At 42.5% G+C, this 20,289-nt stretch overlaps 1 protein-coding gene across 1 annotated transcript in view; it reads right to left on the minus strand.

The window, feature by feature from the left end:
• HK3 (hexokinase 3) overlaps positions 1–20,289 on the minus strand; it is a 36,235-nt gene that overhangs the window by 2,637 nt on the left and 13,309 nt on the right. Inside the window, exons 12-13 of the mRNA XM_069077488.1 lie at positions 19,925–20,020; positions 19,435–19,534 (exon numbers count right to left, since the gene is read on the minus strand). Coding sequence (XP_068933589.1) covers positions 19,435–19,534; positions 19,925–20,020 — 196 coding nt within the window. The remainder of the gene's footprint in view (positions 1–19,434; positions 19,535–19,924; positions 20,021–20,289) is intronic.

A 20,289-nucleotide genomic window follows, 5' to 3' on the forward strand; every position in this document is an offset into this window, starting at 1 on the left:
GAGCTGAGTCATGAAGGAAGCCAAGAGGTTGAGATGAGGAGAGCGTTCCAGGCACAGGAACAGCCAGGAGGCCGGTGTCACCGCATTATAGAATACAGGAGGAGAGCCAGGTGTAAGGAGGCTGGAAAGACGGGAGGGGGCCAGGTGTGAAGGGTTTTAAAAGCTAAATAGAGGATTTTATATTTGATCCTCAAAGTAACCAGAAGCTACTGTAGGATACTGAGCAGGATGGGAGGGAATGTGGTCAGATTTGCATTTTCAGATCACTTTGGAATCCGAGTGGGGGATGGACTGGAACAGGGAGACACTGGAGGCAGGGAGACCCCATGGGCTATTGCAGTAGTCCAGGTGTGAGGTGATGAGGGCCTGCTGCAGAGTGGTGACAGTGTCAGGGGAAAGAAGGGGGCATATTCAAGAGATATGACAAAGGTGACATTGACAGGCCTTGACAACAGATTGGATATGGGGGGGGGGATGAGAGAGTGAGGAATTGATGCTAACTCCTAGGTTTTAATCCATGAGGACTAGGAGGTGATACCCTTGATAGAAATGGGAAGTTGGGGGGTGGCTAGGTGGTGCAGTGAATAGAGCACCAGCTCTGGAGTCAGGAGGACCTGAGTTCAAATCTGACCTCAGACACTTAACACTTACTAGACTTGTGACCTTGGGCAAGTCACTTAACCCCAATTGCCCTGCCTTCCCCCCCCCCTCCAAAAAAAGCAAAAAAAAATTTAAAAATTAAAAAAAAAAAGAAATGGGATGTTGGGAAAAGGGGAAAGGTTTGAAGGGAGGGTGGGTTTAGATAATAAGTTTGGTTTTGGCTCAGTTGAGTTTGATACGTGTACAAGTCATCCAGTTCAAGACATGGCACTGAAATGGAGCCTTGAAAGACAAGAAAGATTCCCACAAGTGAAGAATGGGAGTTTGCTAAAAGAATTACCAATAAGGACCAAGGACTGAGGCTCTTACTTGAAGCTAGTATAGAGGGCACGGAGAATATCCCATTGACCTGCACAGAAAGCGTAATGTTTTGCTTTTCTGCCAAACCAAGTAATAGCTGGCTCAAAATGCAGGCTGGTCTCCTTCACACAAGAGAACAGAGAAGAGCTCCAAGAATGTCTCTCCACTCTCCAGGTTTTCATGGAGAATGATATGTTCCTAAGAAGAAAATGTGAAAGAAAAGCTTCAAGATAAAAAAAAAAAAAACAAAGGAAGAGGAACCTCCTGAATCAGGAGGTTAGGGAGCAGGAAAAGGATGGAGATAGAACATGACCAGAAGGGAAAGAAAAGCAGGAAAGAAAAGTAAATAGTGATATGAGATCCTTCCCATATAGGAGGAAGCTTGAGCCTCAGAGGAAGAAGCAGCCCTTTGCACTTGGAGGAATGATTATACTCATCCACAGATGTCATCAGAAGAGAGATTGTCCAGTAAGTAGCAGCAGGGGAAGAGGGGATAAGAAATGGTTGGTAATACTTGAATCAGCCTTGAAGAACAGAATTTGCATTTCTTAATAGCAGCTTAAAATACAGAGACGATGGGCTCTTGGCTAGGGATGGAGTACACTTAATAAGGGCTGGCAAAAACACGTAGAGAATAGTGCCAGTGGAGGAAGAAGACAAACAATAGAGATGCAGCAGAGTGTTTCATAAAAAGAGCCAGAAATGAATTCCATGTCTGCACCTGCACCTGTGGGGAAAGATAGGAAGGAAGGAAGGAAGAAAAGGAGACAGAGAGGGAGGGAAGAATGAAGGATTTATTAGGCGCTTGCTGTATGCCAGGAGGCACTGTGCTAAGCTCATTATCTCATTTTGGTCCTCACAACTCTGGAAGACCAGTGCTAATATTATTCCCATTTTGCAGTTGAGGAAACTGAGGCAGACAGAGGTTAAGTGATTTGCCCACAGTCATACACGAGGCTGAATTTGAACTCACGTCTTCCTGACACCAGGCCCAGCACTCTATAAATTGCACCATCTTGCAGTGTCTAGAAAGGTAAATAGGCGAAGTGTGGGTAACATGTAAGAAAAATTTGAGATCCTAACACAAAGAAGCATTGTCTCATTGGTTTGAATGGAGTAGGATCCACATAAAACATGGTTGTGGAAGGATATACCTTATTAGGAACAAAAAGAACAGAACAGTTATAGGAGGGACAGAGGAGCATTAAGGAGATGGTCATGTGAGAAAATTGAGGAACCTGATTTGGGGTGGGGGGACACAGGGGTTAGAGCATCTGGGTAAGGATAAATGAAGAGAATAAAAAGAAACAAAAGTGATATGGGTGGGGGGCATGCGACATCTGCTGGACAGGAGGCTAGAGGCGGAGAGAGGCTCAAACACCATTCAAGCCAGTCCCCTAATTCTGCAAGAAAAACTAAGGCTGAGGGAGGGGAGGGGATGTGGCCAAAGGCAATAAGCATCAGAGGCAGGATCCAGGCATAGTCTGGATCTAGGATCTATTTTCTTCTCTTTGTCTCTATTTCTTTTTCTCTGTGTGTGTCTCTCTCTCTGTGCCTCTCTCTGTATCTCTCTCTCTTTCTCTCTCTGACCCTCTTTCTCTCTCAAAAGCAGTGCACCTAATGTATTTTTTAATAATCTCATCCTTCCAAATGAGGAGGAAATGACAAGAAGAACTGCTTCTCTGGACCTGATGCTGACCAACAAGGAAGAATGGGTTATTGCAGTAGAAATGGTGGGAATCTCAGGGCAAAGTGACCCATTGTGGAATTCATTTTAGAGGAGAGGAAGACAGGGCACAGTCTGGAATGCACTCTAGATTTGGGGAAAGGAGATTTAAAGGGTTCTAGAGAAAGGATTGGTAGTATTCCATGATCTAAAAGTCTATAGGGGAAATCTGCCCTAGGAAAGATGGGAAGTCCTCTGTTATGAAAGACAGAAATAAAGGTCCAATAGATACCAAAACACTCATAGCAGCCTTCTTTGTGATTAAAAGAACTGAAAACACTCAGCGAATAGAGCACTGGCCCTGGAATCAGGAGGACCTGAGTTCAAATCCAGCTTCAGATTCTTGACACACTAGCTGTGTGACTTTGGGCAAGCCACTTAACCCCAATTGCCCTCCAAAAAAACCCTGAAAACAAAGTGAGTGCTCATCATTTGGGAACTAGCTGAAAAAACTGACATATGGATGTAATGGGAGAACAAATGGACAACTGGAGTCCCCTCAGAGCCATCCTCATGATATCAGGAGGAAGGCGGCAGCAAGGGGGTCCTGGCCAAAATGGCTGAGCAGAGATTGACAGCCTAGCTCCTCTGCATCTTCTCTAGCAAAAACCTCGAAGTCACACCAGACTGAATAATCAAGAAACTCAATGAGAAACTATAGTAAGTAGTTTTTTCCACCCATGAACTGCACAAAAAGTCAGCCAGAAGTCCACAGGGAAATCAGAAAGGGTGTCTACCATGAAAGCTGGCCACTCTGTTTAAGCAAACAAGCCCAGTCACCTAGTGTAACCAGAAACACCCAGAGTCTGCAAGGCAACAGAAACAAAGGTTCCTTGGAAAAAGCCCCAGAGTGGGCAGAACCCATGGTAGGGATGCCTTGGAAGTTACTGGGAACATTATCCAGCAGTGTAGGCATGGCAGTGCTCACTCAAACCAGGACTTCTGATTTCCCCAGCACTCTGACCTGAAAAGCCATAGAGGGCCTTAAAGCCCCAGAATTCTGAATCTCAAATATCCTGGGAGGTCGAAGTCAGTGAAGAAATCTAAGTGACCCCAAGGTAAAGACCAAGATGGTCAATGACCCTACCTCAAAGTGCCACAAAAGGCAGAGACTGAGCCTGGCACAAAGTACAAGTTCCAAAACTAAGGCTGGAGGGATGAGTAAACCTATGAAGTACAGACCACTGTGAAGAACTGCAGTAAGTCCAGAGGTACCCAAAAATCCAATCTAGGAGAAAGGAGCCATATAAAAACTGCAAGCAAAGAATCAAAAGAAGAAAAAAGAATATTCTCCAAGAATTATGTGAATATCTGAAAAAATGAAGCAAGAGATAAAAAAATAAAAGTTCTGGTGGAAAGAATTGGGAGGAGAAGAAATAGCTTAGAACAGAAAATGAAAACCCTTGCCCAAGTAATGGAATCCCTGAAAATTATTTATAATATATCAAACAGAAATCAGTGACTCCTCAAAACAGCAAGAAATGGCACAAAAGATTGAAAAAATAGAAGAAAATGTTAGTTATCTGTGATTAAAAACAACTGATCTGGAAAACAAGTCAAGGAGAAATGATTTAAGAAATATCAAGTGTAGGGGGCGGCCAGGTAGCACAGCGAGTGGGAGCACCAGCTCCAGTGTTGAGAGGACCTGGAGATCGAATCCCGGGCTCAGACGCTTAGCACCCACCCAGAGACGCCTGGCCGTGTAACCTTGAGCAAGTTACTTAACCCCAATTGCTTAGGGGCGGCCAGGTGGCTCAGCGAGTAAGAGCACCGGCTCCAGTGTCGGGATGACCTGGATCAAATCCAGGCTCAGATACTCAGCACCACACCCAGAAATAACTGGCCGAGTAACCTTGAGCAAGTTACTTAACCCCAATTGCTTTAAAAAAAAAAAAAAGAAAGAAATATCAAGGGTGAAAACAGATTCCTTGAAAACCATGGTTTTAAGAAAAGCCTAGATGCTTATATTTTTTTTTTTAAGCAATCAGGGTTAAGTAACTTGCTCAAGGTTACACAGCCAGTTATTTCTGGGTGTGGTGCTGAGTATCTGAGCTCAGATTTGATCCAGGTCATCCTGACACTGGAGCCGGTGCTCTTACTCGCTGAGCCACCTGGCCGCCCCTAAGCAATTGGGGTTAAGTAACTTGCTCAAGGTTACACGGCCAGGTGTTTCTGGGTGGGTGCTAAGTGTCTGAGCCCAGGATTCGATCTCCAGGTCTTCTCAACACTGGAGCCGGTGCTCTTACTAGCTGTGCTACCTGGCCGCCCCTAGATGCTTATATTTTAAGAAATCATAAATGAAACCTACCCAGATCTATTAAATCCTGAGGGCAAAGTGAAAATAGAAGGAATCTAAGAATCTGCCAATCACCTCCTGAAAGACACCCTAAAAATAAAAGTTCTAGAAATATAGCCAAAATCCAGACCTTCCACATCAAAGGAAAAATATTATAAATATCCAGAAAGAAAAAGGGACCACAGTAAAGATCACACAAGACCTAGAAACTTCTGTTATAAAGAGAAGATCTTAGAACACAGTATTCCAAAAAGCAAAACATACAGGCTTACAACCAAAAATACCTTACTCTACAAAATTGAATTTAATCTGGGGACAGCATGGACCTAGAAAACCTTCAAGCATTCCTGATGAAAATACTAGAGCTGATTAGAAATTTTGAAATACAAACACAAGACTTAGGAGAAAAATAGAAAGGTAAATTTATTTGAGCAATTAACTATATGATGATGAAGGGCTAACTAACATCCTGGTAAAGGGAGGAGAAACAATTGTTCCTTCAGGACCTTAATGTCTTCAAAAAGTAGTGAAAGAGTTAAAAAAAAAAAAAAGACAAAAATCCCAGAGGAGGATTGGTTCTATTTTGAGGGTTTGAAGAGAGGAAAGAAAAGGGAAGATTAAGGGAGGAATACACAATGTAAGAAGGAGGATTAAGGAGGTGAAACATGTTGTTTCTCATAACTGTGGTATATGAGAAGAGCATATATACACACATACATGGAGGAAGAGGTTGGAGGGAGTGGGCATCAGATGAACCTCATTCTTATTATAAATAAAGGAGGGTTGAACATACACACAGACAGAAATTCATCCAATTTCACTGGCAAACACAGGGATAGGTAGCAGTGCTAAAAGAGAGGACGATACCTGGGAGGGAGTAGTCTCAAGTAAAAACAAACAAACTTGGGGCAGCTTGGTGGTACAGTGAATAGAGTTCCAGCCCTGGAGTCAGGAGGACCTGAGTTCAAATTTGATCTCAGACACTTGACACACTAGCTGTGTGACCTTGGGCAAGTCACTTAACCCCAATTGCCCTACCTTCCCTCCTCCAAAAAGCAAACAACAACAACAACAACGAAACTTGATGATCTTGAAGCCAAAATTGAAGAAAGAAAGGAGGACGAAGAAGAGGGGGAGGAAGGGGAGAAAGAAGAGCTGCACAATCCTCTTTTTGTGTTATTTGTATGTGGAAATGATAGTCATTTGTGGGGTTGTAAGTCTGTCAAATTTAGGATAAAAAAGGAAAGTTCCAACATATAAGGTGGTCATGAGGAACTTATATGAGGAGTTCATAAACAAGAATCATGTAGGATAGGAAGGCATGGATGGATTGCAATCTGCATCTTTGGAGGGAACTTACAAATTGATGACTATTACAATTCTATTTGAGTATTGAGTATTTGGAGTAAGAAACTATGAATACAATTAATTTGATAAACATAGAAAGATTTGTATGAACTGATGCAAAATAAAATAAATAGAACTAAAATAATTCAAGTGAAAAAACCACTAAAAGGAAACCAAACTCTGAGTAACTGAAAAACCAATGATGGTCTTAGAAAACAGATAATGAAATTTATTTCCTAACTCTCATCAGAGAGGCAGAGGACTACCAACACAATGTCAGATGTGGTCACTATATCAAATATTTTTACTTAATAATTTTTCTTTTTTACAAGGGTGGGTTCAGTTGTAGGGAAGATGAAGTCTTTTTTTTTTTTTTAAGAAATGACTGTGATCTAAAGACAAAAGACATCCATAAAACATTTTTTAAATGACATCCTAAAGAGATAAATAGTAACAATTCTGATGAGGAGGAAGAAAGGAAGTTGTTTAAATAAGCCAATATGGATGCACAGGGAACTCATCAACCAATTCAGATTTTTTCAAAGATGTGTTTAAATAAGGAAAATGAGGGGCAGCCATATAGCACAGCAAATAAGAGCACTGGCCCCAGTGTTGGGATGACCTGGGGATCGAATCTGGGCTCAGATACTCAGCACCACATTCAGAAACACCTGGCCATGTAACCTTGAGCAAGTTACTTAACCCCAATTGCTTAGGGGCGGCCAGGTGGCTCAGCGAGTAAGAGCACTGGCCCCAGTGTCGGGATGACCTGGGGATCGAATCTGGGCTCAGATACTCAGCACCACACTCAAAAATAACTGGCCGTGTAACCTTGAGCAAGTTATTTAACCCCAATTGCTTTAAAAAATAATAATAAAGAAATAAAGAAAATTATACAAAGATGACATTAGAGGAATATGACAAAAGTGTTGGTCCTTGAAGATCAGTCTCCAGAGTGGTAACCCAAAATAAAAATAAAATTACCCAGATAAAACCAGAATGAAGAGAGATTGGTGAGGAACTCTAAATACACCTGGGGGAGGGAGGGGTTGTTGTTTTTCCTGTTAGGAGAGTCCCTGCTTGGGGGTGGACAGAAAAAGAGGACAGAAATATTTTTCTGGTTTGGTTTTGTTACCAAGAAGAATGATCTTTGGACTGGAGAAGAGAGAACAAAAATAGCTAATAGGAAACTGCAAACCAAGAAACAGATGGGGATAAGGAGGAAAGTTTCAGCTGATAGTGAGCAGTCCAGTCCAACAAGCCCAAATGATCTAGGATCCCAGGATGCTAAAAGAACTGGCAGGTGTGATTGCTGAACCACCATCAATGAACTCTGAAGAGTGATAGACAATGGAAAAGGTGCCATTACACCCGAGAAGAGCTAACGTTAATTTTCAAAAGAGGGAAGATAATAGAATCTGCTAACTATAGGCTGGCTTGTCTTTTGTGTTTTTTTTTTGTTCAGTCACTTCAGTTGTGTCTGATTCTTCATGACCCTATTTGGGGTTTTCGCGCAAATATACTGGAGCAGTTTGCCATTTTCTTCTCCAGCTCATTTTACAGATGAGGAAACTGAGGCAAATAGGGTTGGTTAAGTAACTTAAGAGCAAAAGTTAACCCAATTTTTAAAAGAGAGGAGATAACAGACTCTGCAAACTATAGGCTTGCTTGTCTTGTTTCTTTTGGGTTTTGTTCAGTCATTTCAGCTGTATCTGACTCTTTCTGATCCCATTTGGGGTTTTCTTGGCACAAACACTGGAGTGATATGTCATTTCCTTCTCCAGATTATTTTACAGATAAGGAAACTGAGGCAAACAGGATTAGGTTGACTTGCCCAGGGTCACACAGCTAGTGGGTGTCTGAGGCCAGATTTGAACTCAGGAAGATGAGTCTTCCTGACTTCATGCCCAGCACTATGGTCCCACCTAGCTGCCCATGCTTGCCTTAGATTCTGGCAAAAAAAAATTTTTTAAGCTAATAAACCACATCAGAAAGGAGGTGGTAATCACAAAGAGGTAGAATGGCTTCACTGAGAACCACATTAGCTTTATTTCCCTTTCTTATGCCATTATTAGGCAGGTGGACAATTCAGTCAACCATCCAGGATCATGTAATCCTTACAGTCAAGGTGGAAGGGCACAGGCTAGACAAGAAGTGGAACAGTTAGGTTACCATTAATAGCTTAATGTCAGCTTGGAGGGAGGTCTCTGAGTGTCACAGACATGGGCCTTGGGACCTGTGCTTTTTAATATTTTGACTTGAAGGCAGAGATGGCGTGCTTATCAAATTTGCAGCTGACACAAAGCTAGGAAAGATAGATGTGACTTTGGATGGTGTAATGAGAATGGGAATTTGAAGATCTTCCCTGCCCCTTAATAGACCTAGGGGAGAGTTTGAAGACCTCCTCTGCTTTGAAAGTAAACTCTGCTCCCTGATAGGCTGAATGTAATCACATGGAGCCTGTGAGGGAGGGAATTTGCTGAAGGGTGAAGCAGAGCCCACAGGAAGCTTCCCTGCTGTGAAGATAAAATCTATCCCCTAATAAACATAGTCACATGGAGCCTGTGATGGGAGGAGTTTGCTAAAGGGAAGTAGAGCCCACAGGAAGCTGGTAGTCAAAGCTAGCCAGACCATGGGGGAGAGAGGATGCTCATTAAGGAGACAGAGAGGTTTGTGAGTAAATATTGATCTTGCATTGGTTTGTGGGAAGGCTGAAGGATGCTGTAGTTCTCAGCGTTATTATGGCTTCTGAATATCTTTGATACTATGATGGAATTGGCTTACTGGTTTTGGGATGTGGTTTTCTGGTGTCTGAATAAATGCTTTAGTTCTATCCTCTATCTGGAAAGTTTGGTATATTTTGTGACCGAATACCATGCGATATTTATAGTCACAGTCTTTATTGTGATCATGGGCGCTGTAAATATTGCATTGGTGCTACAGATGGTAGATTCAGGATATATAAAAAAAAATCTCAACAGGCTAGAACATTCAGTCAGATCTACTAAGATGAAATTTAATAGGACTAAATGTAAAGTCTTTCACTTAGGTTCAAAAATTTAGTTTTGTTGGAAAAAATGTGGGAATTAGAACACTAATGCATTGTTGGTAGAGTTGTGAACTGATCCAACCACTTGGAAGAGCAATTTGTAACTATGCCCAAAGGACTATAAAAATGTGCATACGCTTTGATCCAGAAATACCACTACTAGATCTGTATCCCAAAGAGATCACAAAAAAGGAAAAAGGACCCACATGTACAAAAATATTTATAGTAGCTCTTTTTGTGGTGGCCAAGAATTGGAAATTGAAGGGATGGCCATCAATTGGGGAATGACTGAACAAGTTATGATATATGCATATAATGGAATATGGTTGTGCTATAAAAAATTAAGAGCAGGCAGATTTCAGAAAAACCTAGAAAGACTTACATGAACTGATGCTGAATGAAATGAGCAGAACCAGGAGAACACTGTACACAAAAACAACAACATTGTGCAATGATCAACTAAGACAGATTTAGCGCTTCTCAGCAATACAATGATCCAAGACAATTCCAAGGGACTCATGATGGAAAATGTTACCCTCATTCAGAGAAAAAACTGTGGAGTCTGAATGCACATCAAAGCACATTATTTTCACTTTTGTTGTTTGTTTTTTTTTCTTTCTTGTAGACTTTCCCTTTTGTTCTGATTCTTCTTTCACAACATGACTAATGTGGAAATATGCTTAATATGATTGTACATGCATAACCTATATTAGATTGCTTGCTCTCTTGGGGAGTGGGGAGAAGGGGAGAAAAATTCAGAACTCAAAATCTTATAAAAGTGAATGTTAAAAACAATCTTTACATGTAATTGGAAAAAATAAAATACTATTAAGTGGGGGAAAAATTCAATTTCACAAGTACAAGATGGGGATGGTTTGACTGTGATAGCAGTTTGTGGGAAAATTATCCAGGAGTTTTAGTCGGCTACAAGCTAAACATGAGACAATATTAAGATATAGTAGCCCAAAAAGCTAATGTGATTTTAGGCTACATTAAGAGAGTAATAGCATCCAGGACTGGGGAGGTTATAGTCGCATTGTACTAGGAGTCATAAAAATCCCTGTGTTAGAAGGGACCTCCCAGGCTAGAAAGTCTCAACAGGAATAATCCCTTCAACATATCAGCTGAGCTTTTGCTTAAAGACATCCAGTGAAGGAGAGTCCCTCCCTTCAGAGGCAGCCTGTTCTCTGACTGTAAAACTCTCCTTGTTAAGGAAGGTTTTCCTTACCTCTAGCCTAAATTTGCCTCCCTACAGTTTCCAAACTGGAGCGCCCAGTGTTCCTAGTTCTGCCCTCCAGGGCCAAGTGGAACATGTGGAATGCCTCTTTCACATATAGCCTTTCCAATGAGTGAAGCAGCTACGATGTCTTGCCCAAGCCTTTTCTTCTCCACGTGAAACGTTGCCAGTTTCTTTTCTCTTATTCTCCCATGACGTGACCCTTAGCATCCTTCAACACCCTGACTGCCCTTCTTTAGACACTCTCTAGCTTATCAGCGTCCTTCCTAAAATGTGACCTGGACCTTCCAGACGGGATCTGGCCACATGCCTGCCTCCCTTAATGCTGGCTGAGCAGTAATGGCTTTGCAGAGCGCTTTACAGATATTATCTATCTCTATCCTCACAGCAACCCTAGGAGGTAGATGCTATTATTACCCCCATTTTGGAGTTGAGGAAACTAGGCAGATGGAGGTTAAGTGATTGGCCCACTATCCCACATCTAGTAAGTGTCTGAGACTAGATTCAAACTCAGATCTAACTGACTCCAGGTCCAGCACTCTATATACTGTGCCACCTAACTGCCATGACCATATTAGCTATCTTGGTTACATGTTAACTTTGACTGAGTTTAAAAGCCATTGAAGCCTCGGGTCATTTTCTCTTTTGGGTCATTAACTTTGCTTTGGTTAGACCACACCTAGCACAGTCTTTAGCTCTGGATGCCACATTTTAGGAAGAAAATTGACAACCTGGTGAATATCCAGAGGATGGCAGACAAGATGGTGACAGGTCTTGAGACCATCCTTCTGGATCAGTTTAAGTCATTATGGATGTTTAATCTAAAAAAGAGAAGGCTTGGGAGGACATGATTTCTCAATGTGGAAGAGAGATCAGAGTTTCTCTGCCTGGCCTCTGAGACTAAAGGAGGAGCAAGGGTTAGAAGCTGCAGAGAAGTGTTTTGAGGCTAGATAGAAGGGAAAGCTCCTTAGTCATCAGAGCTGCTCATAATTGTAATGGACTTCCTAGAAGGTAGTCACTGAAAGCCAGTTGTTGGTGTCAAAGCAAGTAGATTACCACACTAGACTCTGAGTCCCTTTCATTTCTGAGATTCAATGATTTTGGATTCTATGGAGGTACCAGGGCTATCCAGGTAAAGAAAGCAGCATATCAAAGGCATGGAAATGCCTTTAGTACCTTAGTTGGTGGGTACTAAAGGATGGAGCCAACCAGGTTAGGCAGGAAGCCCTTCCTTCAATACCCCAGCTTGTCTCCTACTTAACTCCCACCAAGTTCTCTCCTGCCCAGTGGTTGTGGGCCCAAGCCAGGGATGGGGAACTTGCCCAAGACATTGACTGCAAGGCAAACATGGTCACTCACATACAGGAGTTTGCTGGTAAATGTTTAACAACAAGCTCTATTGGGGGGGGGGGAGGAGGGGAGATGTATACTAGACGTGCTTTTAAATTTAACCTACATTATTGTTTTCTCCATCACCTTCTTAAGTCTAAACAAATAACAAAACAATAAAGTCCTGATTTGTAGCATTTACAGATTTCCAAGATGTAAAATGTTCACACTGAACATTTAACAATCAGTTCTCATGAGCCAGTTTGAGCTGGCTCTAGCCAACCTTTCTTTGACTACAGTCCTCCCAGTAAGATAGGAGACTACTAGGCCTTACTATCTGCCCTGTGCTGGACCTTGCCATCTACCTTGCCACTGTACCCTAAGAAGAGCCAGAGATTTCCATCTATTCTGCTGTTGAATTTTCTTACAGGTATTAACTTCCCTAATCATAATGGAAGGTCTCTGAGAGCAGGGATTATCTCACTTTTCTGTTTTGTACTCCCAGAGTGTCGCAGAATGCTTTATGCACAATAAGTACTTAATAAATGCTTTCCTTGTCCATTCTGTGAAAATGGGAGACCAGCTAGTATGCTCAAACAACAATGAAGAGTTTCTGGTTTGGCTCTAGAAACTAGGATCTAGAAACTAGAAGAAGAGTGGGAGATAAGACCTGAAGAGGAGGAAAATCAACTCCAAGGTCAAGGACTTAGGAAGAATCATCCCTTTTTAATGTCTACCTGACTTGGTCCTTCTGCTACCCACTTCCAGCCCCATCTTAATTCAGGTCTGTATCTATCCTCATCTGAACCAGCAAATGCTGCCTACCTCCAATCTCTCCTCTCTCCAATCCCTCCTACATGCACTGACCAAATCATCTCCCTAGTATACAGGTGGGACCTGACATATAAGTGTGACCATGTCACACCAGCTCCTGCCTCCTCACAGACCTCCAGTGGCTACCAAACTCCTATGTCATCAAATCTAAACTCTTCAGCCTGGCATTCAAGGCTCTCTACAATTCAGTCCTACCACATACCTATATAAACCTCCTTTCGGCTACTACTACTTCCCTACTACTTACTCACACCCACTCACACCCCGGTAGTCCGCCTATCCCACTAGCTTTGTCATTACTCTCTTCACTCATTTCAGTTGTGTCTGACTCTTCATGACCCCATTTGAGGTTTTCTTGGCAAAGATACTGGAGTGGTTTGTCCTTTCCTTTTCCAGCTTATTTTTATAGATGACAAACTGGTGCACACAGTTGAGTGACCTGCCCAGGGTCACACAACCAATAAGTGTCTGAGGCCAGATTTGAACTTGGGAAGATGAGTCTGTGACTCTGGGCCAGCGCTCTGTGCACTATGGCACCACCTGGCTGCCCAAACATGATAATAAACTGTGGCTGGCTCTACTTACTACTTTTCTATAAAACAAACAAAAAAACTGGAGTTGTTTGCAATTTCCTTCTACATGCCCCCTCTTTCCTCTTTTCCACATCCATAATAATAATAACAATAATAATAATGTAGCTCTTTAAGGTTTGTGAAGCACGTTACGAATATTGTTTCCTTTGATCCTGATAATGACCCCGGGAAGGAGGTACTCTTATTATCCCCATTTTGCAGAAGAAGAAACAGGCAGAGAACGGCTGTGACTTGCCCAGGCCACATAAGGCCACTAATAAGTGTCTGAGGCAGGATTTGAACTCAGGTCTTCCTGATTTCAAGCCCACTACTTTATCCACCACACCATCTATCTATCTGCTAAGTCCTATCCCAGTAATTTGGAAACAAGAGCATCAGGGACAACTTGGGAAGATGTCCAGCAGTAGAGGAGGCGTCCAATAATTCCCCAGAGGTGAAGATGTTAAACTGATTCTGCGTCATTTGATGACTGATCCTGCTCTGTAACTGATCCTCTTCTGTGTTGTTCTGCCCTACAGTAAATGACTGCTCAAGCCACGTTGCTGTGTCCTTGATCTGAGCTTAGGAATCCAGCTCTCCCTCTGAGTTACCTTTAAGTTAATTTAAAAGAAAGGTTATTATCTCTCATGCTGGCATCCCCTAGGATACTTCATGGATATGTTTGTTTAGCCCTATAAAATTATCATCCCCAAAAGATATGTCATCTGCCCTTTCCTGGCTTTGTGTAGTTAAGGAAGGTTTTATCTACTCCAAGGAGACAGCAAGTCTGTTAGTTCTGATCCCCTAGCAAAGACTACCAGATACACATGGGTACTATAAAACAATTAGCATTCCTTAATTGTTAGAGGGTGGCATGATTAGCCTCACCCGAATGCCAGTCCACCTTTCTCAGTACAGCCAATCATAACGTTCCCACCCCAACCTACAGTCTATCCCATCTTCTCCATGCCTACCAAGACCCTTTTCTGCTGTGTGTTAATAAAGAGGGCCCTGTCCTTCTCTGTGGGGGTCACTGGCTCCCCTGAGGTTGCCGGTCTGACCTGCTTTATTAACAGTTTCACACGTCACTGTTAGTAATCTGATCTTGCTCAGAGTCTATATACATCAGTCTACCTTTATTAAAACTAATTGAGACAGAGGAAATACCTCAGCAAAGGGTGAGGAAAAGTATTGATTCCTGCAAACATTTATCTGCCAACACATAGAATGGGCGCTGGCAAACCACACCCGTGAGTCAAGTCTAAGCCCCAGCTTCAGCCTGGGCCTGGCAAAAACAGGGGGTGACAGGATTTAAGCCCTCAGATCTGGCTGGTAGCTTTTCTGACAATAAAGCAAATTTAACATCTTAATGCAAGGGAAACAATAGAACATCAATCTATTGAGCGACATATAGGGTCACACAGTTAATAAGTCTCAGAGGTGAGACTTGAACCTGTATCTTCTCAGTTCAAGGTCCCCAACTCTATTCACTTCACCATTCTCCTGGCTATTGGTGTGCTTATGTGACTTTGATCAAAATCCTCTCTGGATTTTGTTTCTTCTGCAAAAATGAGAGGGTTTCAACAATGTCAAACTCAAATATGGGGCCACTAAACTGTACATAAGGATCTCTACAGTCACATGTGGACTTAGAAAACCACATGTTAACATTATCTACATTTTATTGTATTTTTATTTATTTTGTTAAATATTTCCTTTTTTTTCTTTTTTGCTTTTTGGAAGGGGGAAGGTAGGACAATTGGGGTTAAATGACTTGCCCAAGGTCACATAGCTAGTAAGTGTTAAGTGTCTGAGGTCAGATTTGAACTCGGGTCCTCCTGACTCCAGGGCCAGTACTCTATTCACTGTGCCACCTAGCTGCCCCAAATATTTCCCATTTCCCATTTTCATCTTATTTGGTCCTCACTCAGAGGTGGTCCCCCTGGGATGCATTTTGACACCACCTCTCAGGGAGCAGCCAGGTGGCACAGTGGATAGAGCACCAGCTTTGGAGTCAGGAGGACCTGAGTTCAAATTCAGCCTCAGATACTAGCTATGTGACCCTGGCAAGACACCACCTCCACTACAGATGATCTTCAAGGTACCATTCTAGCTCTAAATCTATGATTTAGACCTTAAGAGATTAATTTTAAAAGAGTTCCAAAAAAAGGAGAAATATGACTCCTTGGCCTATGATCCTAAAAGGAAGCTAGTTCAAGAGGAATGGGAGGTTCAAGGATGAAATTCTGACAATGCAGCTTTCTATTATCCCAAAGAGAAAAGAAAGAGGGAAACGTTTAAAGCCTTTGGAGGCTTCTTTATGACTACATGGGGAGGGTATCTTATGAGCACAAATATAAAAAAAAAAGAGGAAGCAAGGGCATATAACTGAGGACAAATACAGAAGTGCAGCAAGGACTTACAGAAAGTGTCAAAAATGCCAGACACCGAAAAAGGGATTCTTAACCTCAGGATCATGTACCCCAGGCTTGGGGGAAGGGGAAGGCTTGGAGGGGAGGGGTTATATGGATAGATTTCAGGTCTATGTCTTTGGATAAGGAAACAAATTTTTTTTTTTTACACCTTTCTTTTCACCAACCTCTAAATGCAATTTAGCATTTCCTTCAATTCTTTAAAAACATCATTCTGAGAAAAGATACATCAGCTTCACCAGATTTGCCAGAGGGGTCCATGATACACAGAAAGCCGTGTCCTGGGTCCGTGCAAGCTGAGGCCTGTGATGAATGTTTATGATAACAAAGGTTATTTACAAAACTATGAGGGGTGCCCAGGTAGCACAGAGAGCACCAGCTCCAGTGTCAGGATGACCTGGGGATCAAATCTGGGCTCAGATACTTAGCACCATACCCAGAAATAACTGGCCGTGTAACCTTGAGCAAGTTACTTAACCCCAATTGCTTAAAAAAAATAAAAACTTTGTTGGGGGCAAGAAGAAACAGGGATGGGATGGGACCAGCGGATAGGCAGGTGATAAACAGAAAACAGCCAGAGAAGTAAAATTAATTATCTACCATTGGGTATCTGTTTTCTCTGTCAAGGAGAATGACCTTCAGACTGGGAAACTTAGCACAAATATGGTTGAGGTGAAATAAATGTAAGGGAACACCCAGTTACTCTAAATGGGTTTGTCTCCTGGAGTGAAAAAAATTACACCCCAGAGTACTGATGGAGCTTAAAAATGTAACTGCTGTACAGTCGCCAGTTATCTTTCAGGAATAATGAAAAAACAGGAGGGTCCACAGGACTGAAAATGGTTAAATAATATACCTTTTTTATTTTCTCAAAAAAGATGGGTTCTAGAAACTAGAGGACATTGACCTTGAAAGTCGACCCCTGGCAGAATTCTCGAATCAGAGTCAGTCAATGGATGATAGGCCAGCATTCAGATGATGGCAACAGCCATCACAAGGAGGCAGGTTGGGCTCATTGAAAACAAATAATGCCAGATTCAATTCATTTCCTTTTTTTTTTTAACACTTACTAGACTTTGATAGATCAGGAGAATGTCTCTAGTGAATGATCTAGTGAATCTGTATTTCAGCAAGGCATTTGAGAGACTCTGGCAAGTTGTCTTTGTGGATGAGCCTAAATAGTACTAATAATAGCCTAAATGATAGTACAATTAGGTACACTCATAGATGGGGTTGAACAACCAGCCCCAAGAGTTAATTAGGAGATTGGTGTCAACCTCTGACAGGGCAAGTCTCTTGTGTGGTACCATGGGACTCTCTGTCCTTAGCCTTGTCTTGATCAATATTTTTATTTTATTCAAACACTTGGAAGAAGGCAAAAATGGCATGCTTATCAGAACCGTTGACAGAAAGAATAATTGGCATGTTTAATGACAGAATCAGGATTTTTTTAAAAACCATAGGCTAGAACTATGGACCAAATCTAATAAAAATGAAATTTAATAGGGACCATGTAAAAGCCTACATGTAAATTTTTTTAAAAATCTATCGGGGTAGCTAGATGGCGCAGTGAATAGAGCACTGGCCCTGGGGCAAGAAGGACCTAAGTTCAAATGTGACCTCACACACTGAACACTTACTAGCTGTGTGACCTTAAGCAAGTCACTTAACTTCAACCGCTCTGCCTTCCGCCCTCCAAAAAAGCAAAAAACAAAATATCACACAAGTATAGGATGTGGCTAGATAAAAGTTTGTATGAAAAAGAAAGATCTGATGGAAGAAAAAGAAAAATATTGCTAATCTCTGCCCTATATCTGCTCTATATCAGACCACACCTGGAGTACTGGGTCAATAAGCATTTATTTAGTACTTTCTGTGTGCCCAACAGTGTCCTAACTACTAGCCATACAAAAAGAAGCAAAAGACAGTCCCTGCCCTCAAGGAGCTTACAATCTAATAGGGGAGACAACAAGCAAACATCTGTACAAACAAGTCATATACAGGATAAATAGGAAATATTTAACAAAGACACCAGAATTAAGAGAGATTGGGAAAGGCTTCCTTGTCAAAGACAGGATTTTAACTGGGACTTGAAGGAAGCCAGGGAGTCAGTAGAGATGAGGAAGGAGAATGTTCCAGGCATGAAGGACACCCAGAGAGAATGCCCAGACCTGAGAGATGGAGTGTCTTACTTGTTCAGTTCTGGATACCACATTTGGGGAAAGAGATTGACAAGCTAGAGCGTATATGAAGAAGGGCCAGTAGGATGGAGGGGTAGGGAGTGAGGAGGAGCCATGTCCCAGTGTAATGGAAATGCAAATTTAAAGATCTTCCCTGCCCCTAGGCTAATATGCACCTGAAGCCTGGGGTGGGAGGCTTGTTTTTCAGTAGATACTTTTTGATTGGCCAGTGGGTCAATAAGGTTGTTACATTCTCTGAGCCAGGAGAAGGCTATATAAGCCCTGATGTGTAGCTTTGTTTTGGGACTCACTTTGAGAAGTGTTCTGTGATTTGATCTGAATTCTGGGAAGCCGTTTTCCTGAGCCCCCCGGCTTTGAAAAACCCAGATGTGGAAACCCAGATGTTGACTGGGTATGGATGTAATGGTTGGACAGTTTGGAAATCTGTCTACTTGATCTGTTTCTGTCTTGATAATTCTGCCTGTATGCTTTGAAGTTCGGGGTGCTGACCTTTTTCCTCTGAACAAGGTAAACGATATATGTCTGACTGATTAAAGTAAGCTTGTTAACCCATTTTGAGTTGCTTTCCTTTAACAAAGCAGATCCAAGAACCTGTGTGAGCAGCCACCCTGGGGACGCCTGGGTGCTTGCTGCTACACCTAGGAGAATTGGCTAAAGGAACCAAATGTTTGATGCTGTTTAGTCGAACAAAGGGAAGATAAAGACCAAAGTTTCCAAATAGCACAAGGGTTGTCTTGTAAAAACTAGATTGGGTTGGTTCTGTGTGGCCAGAGGGGACAGAACTAGGAGCAAGGGGTACAATCAGAGACAATAAATAAAAGCAAATGTGACTTCACCCAGCTCAACATAGTGAACTTTATAAGGATGAGAGCTGTCTAAAAAATGAAATGGGCTGCTCCAAGGCAGTGAGCTTTCTGTCACTAGAAGTGCTTGAGCAGGGCCTGATCTCTCACACACACACACACACACACACACACACACACACACACACACACTACACAAAAGAATTTCTGCACTGGATGGCAGACTGAGCTAGATCATTCCTAGGCTCCCTTCTAGCACTCACACCCTAAGATTTTCTTATTTATCCAAGAAGGGCCCTCCTCCTCCATGAAGCCTCCCTGTCCAGTCCAGCCCACATAGATCCCTCCCTTCTCTGAACTTTCATCACCAGTAACATGATAGTCAAGTACCATCAAGTTTCCCAGCCATCTCTTCTACCATTTTTACAAGTGTGAGAGTCTTGTCTCCCTCTCCCCACACCAGTAAGCATAAGCTTCCCTAAAGGCAAGGACAATGTTTTACACTTCTCAGGGGGGTACCAAGAAGTGGTTCAGAAAGAGCTTGCAGACAAAATGACAGACAAGTAGCCTTTCAGCAATTAGGACCAGTAGGCTGCAGATCAGGGACAGATCGGGGTAAGGAAAGGATGCTTACCACGGACCACTTACCTACAATGAGACCAACCTCACAGTAGGGGTCGTCATACCCACAGGACATCATGGTTCCCACTGTGTCATTGACAATGGCCACCACATTCAGTTCTATTCCCTGTGCACAAAAGGCCACCGGTTGCCAGGCAACAATCATCATGGTAACCCGTGCTGGGCCTACAGCCTCTGGCAAAGAAGACCCTCCCCAAAAGCAGGGAGCAATGTCTTTGCCTTCAGTGAAAACTGTGTCCCAGTTAAGGGGACTTAAGGGCTCCCAGGATAGTAGATTATACCCCCTCCCCAAAACCTGCCCCTCAAACAATCCTATGTGAAGCCCTGATTCACCTCCCAGGAAAGGTCCTCTAGCCAATCAGAGCAGGTCCTCCATTCTCCCCAGATGAAATATCCCTTAGCATCTCCAAAGTGAGAGCCCCCTGCCATATGTTTTTCCCAGATGAGGACTCCTGGATCCCCCATTCAAATCCTCCCTGACCCAAAGAGACCCTACCTGTCTTCGGCCAATGGCATCCCGAAGCAAGGACACAACATCCTGGCCCACACAGTCTGATGCATTAAAGCCCTTGGTCCAGTTTAAGAGGATACCCTTCAAGTCAGGACACAAATGACAAAGCGGCTCAGGACAGATCATAGATCAGATATACCAAAGACTACTTCCTTCCACAGTCCCAAGACCCTCCATGCAGAGTAATCTGTCCACAGAAGGTCAGTGTTAGCACCCCAAGACCTCATCTCTCCTCCAAATTACATTTACATCCTTCTCCTACTTCACAACATAGTTAAATTTCATTAGCTAAAAGGTTTCAAAATATTTAGAAGAGATAACAAGTTGGCCCTTTTAGAAACCAAGTCCAA

Source organism: Petaurus breviceps, unplaced genomic scaffold (genome assembly GCF_028583685.1).
Source record: "Petaurus breviceps papuanus isolate PSGF00001 unplaced genomic scaffold, PetGlider_PUasm1.0 90994, whole genome shotgun sequence".
NCBI classification, from domain to species: domain Eukaryota; kingdom Metazoa; phylum Chordata; class Mammalia; order Diprotodontia; family Petauridae; genus Petaurus; species Petaurus breviceps.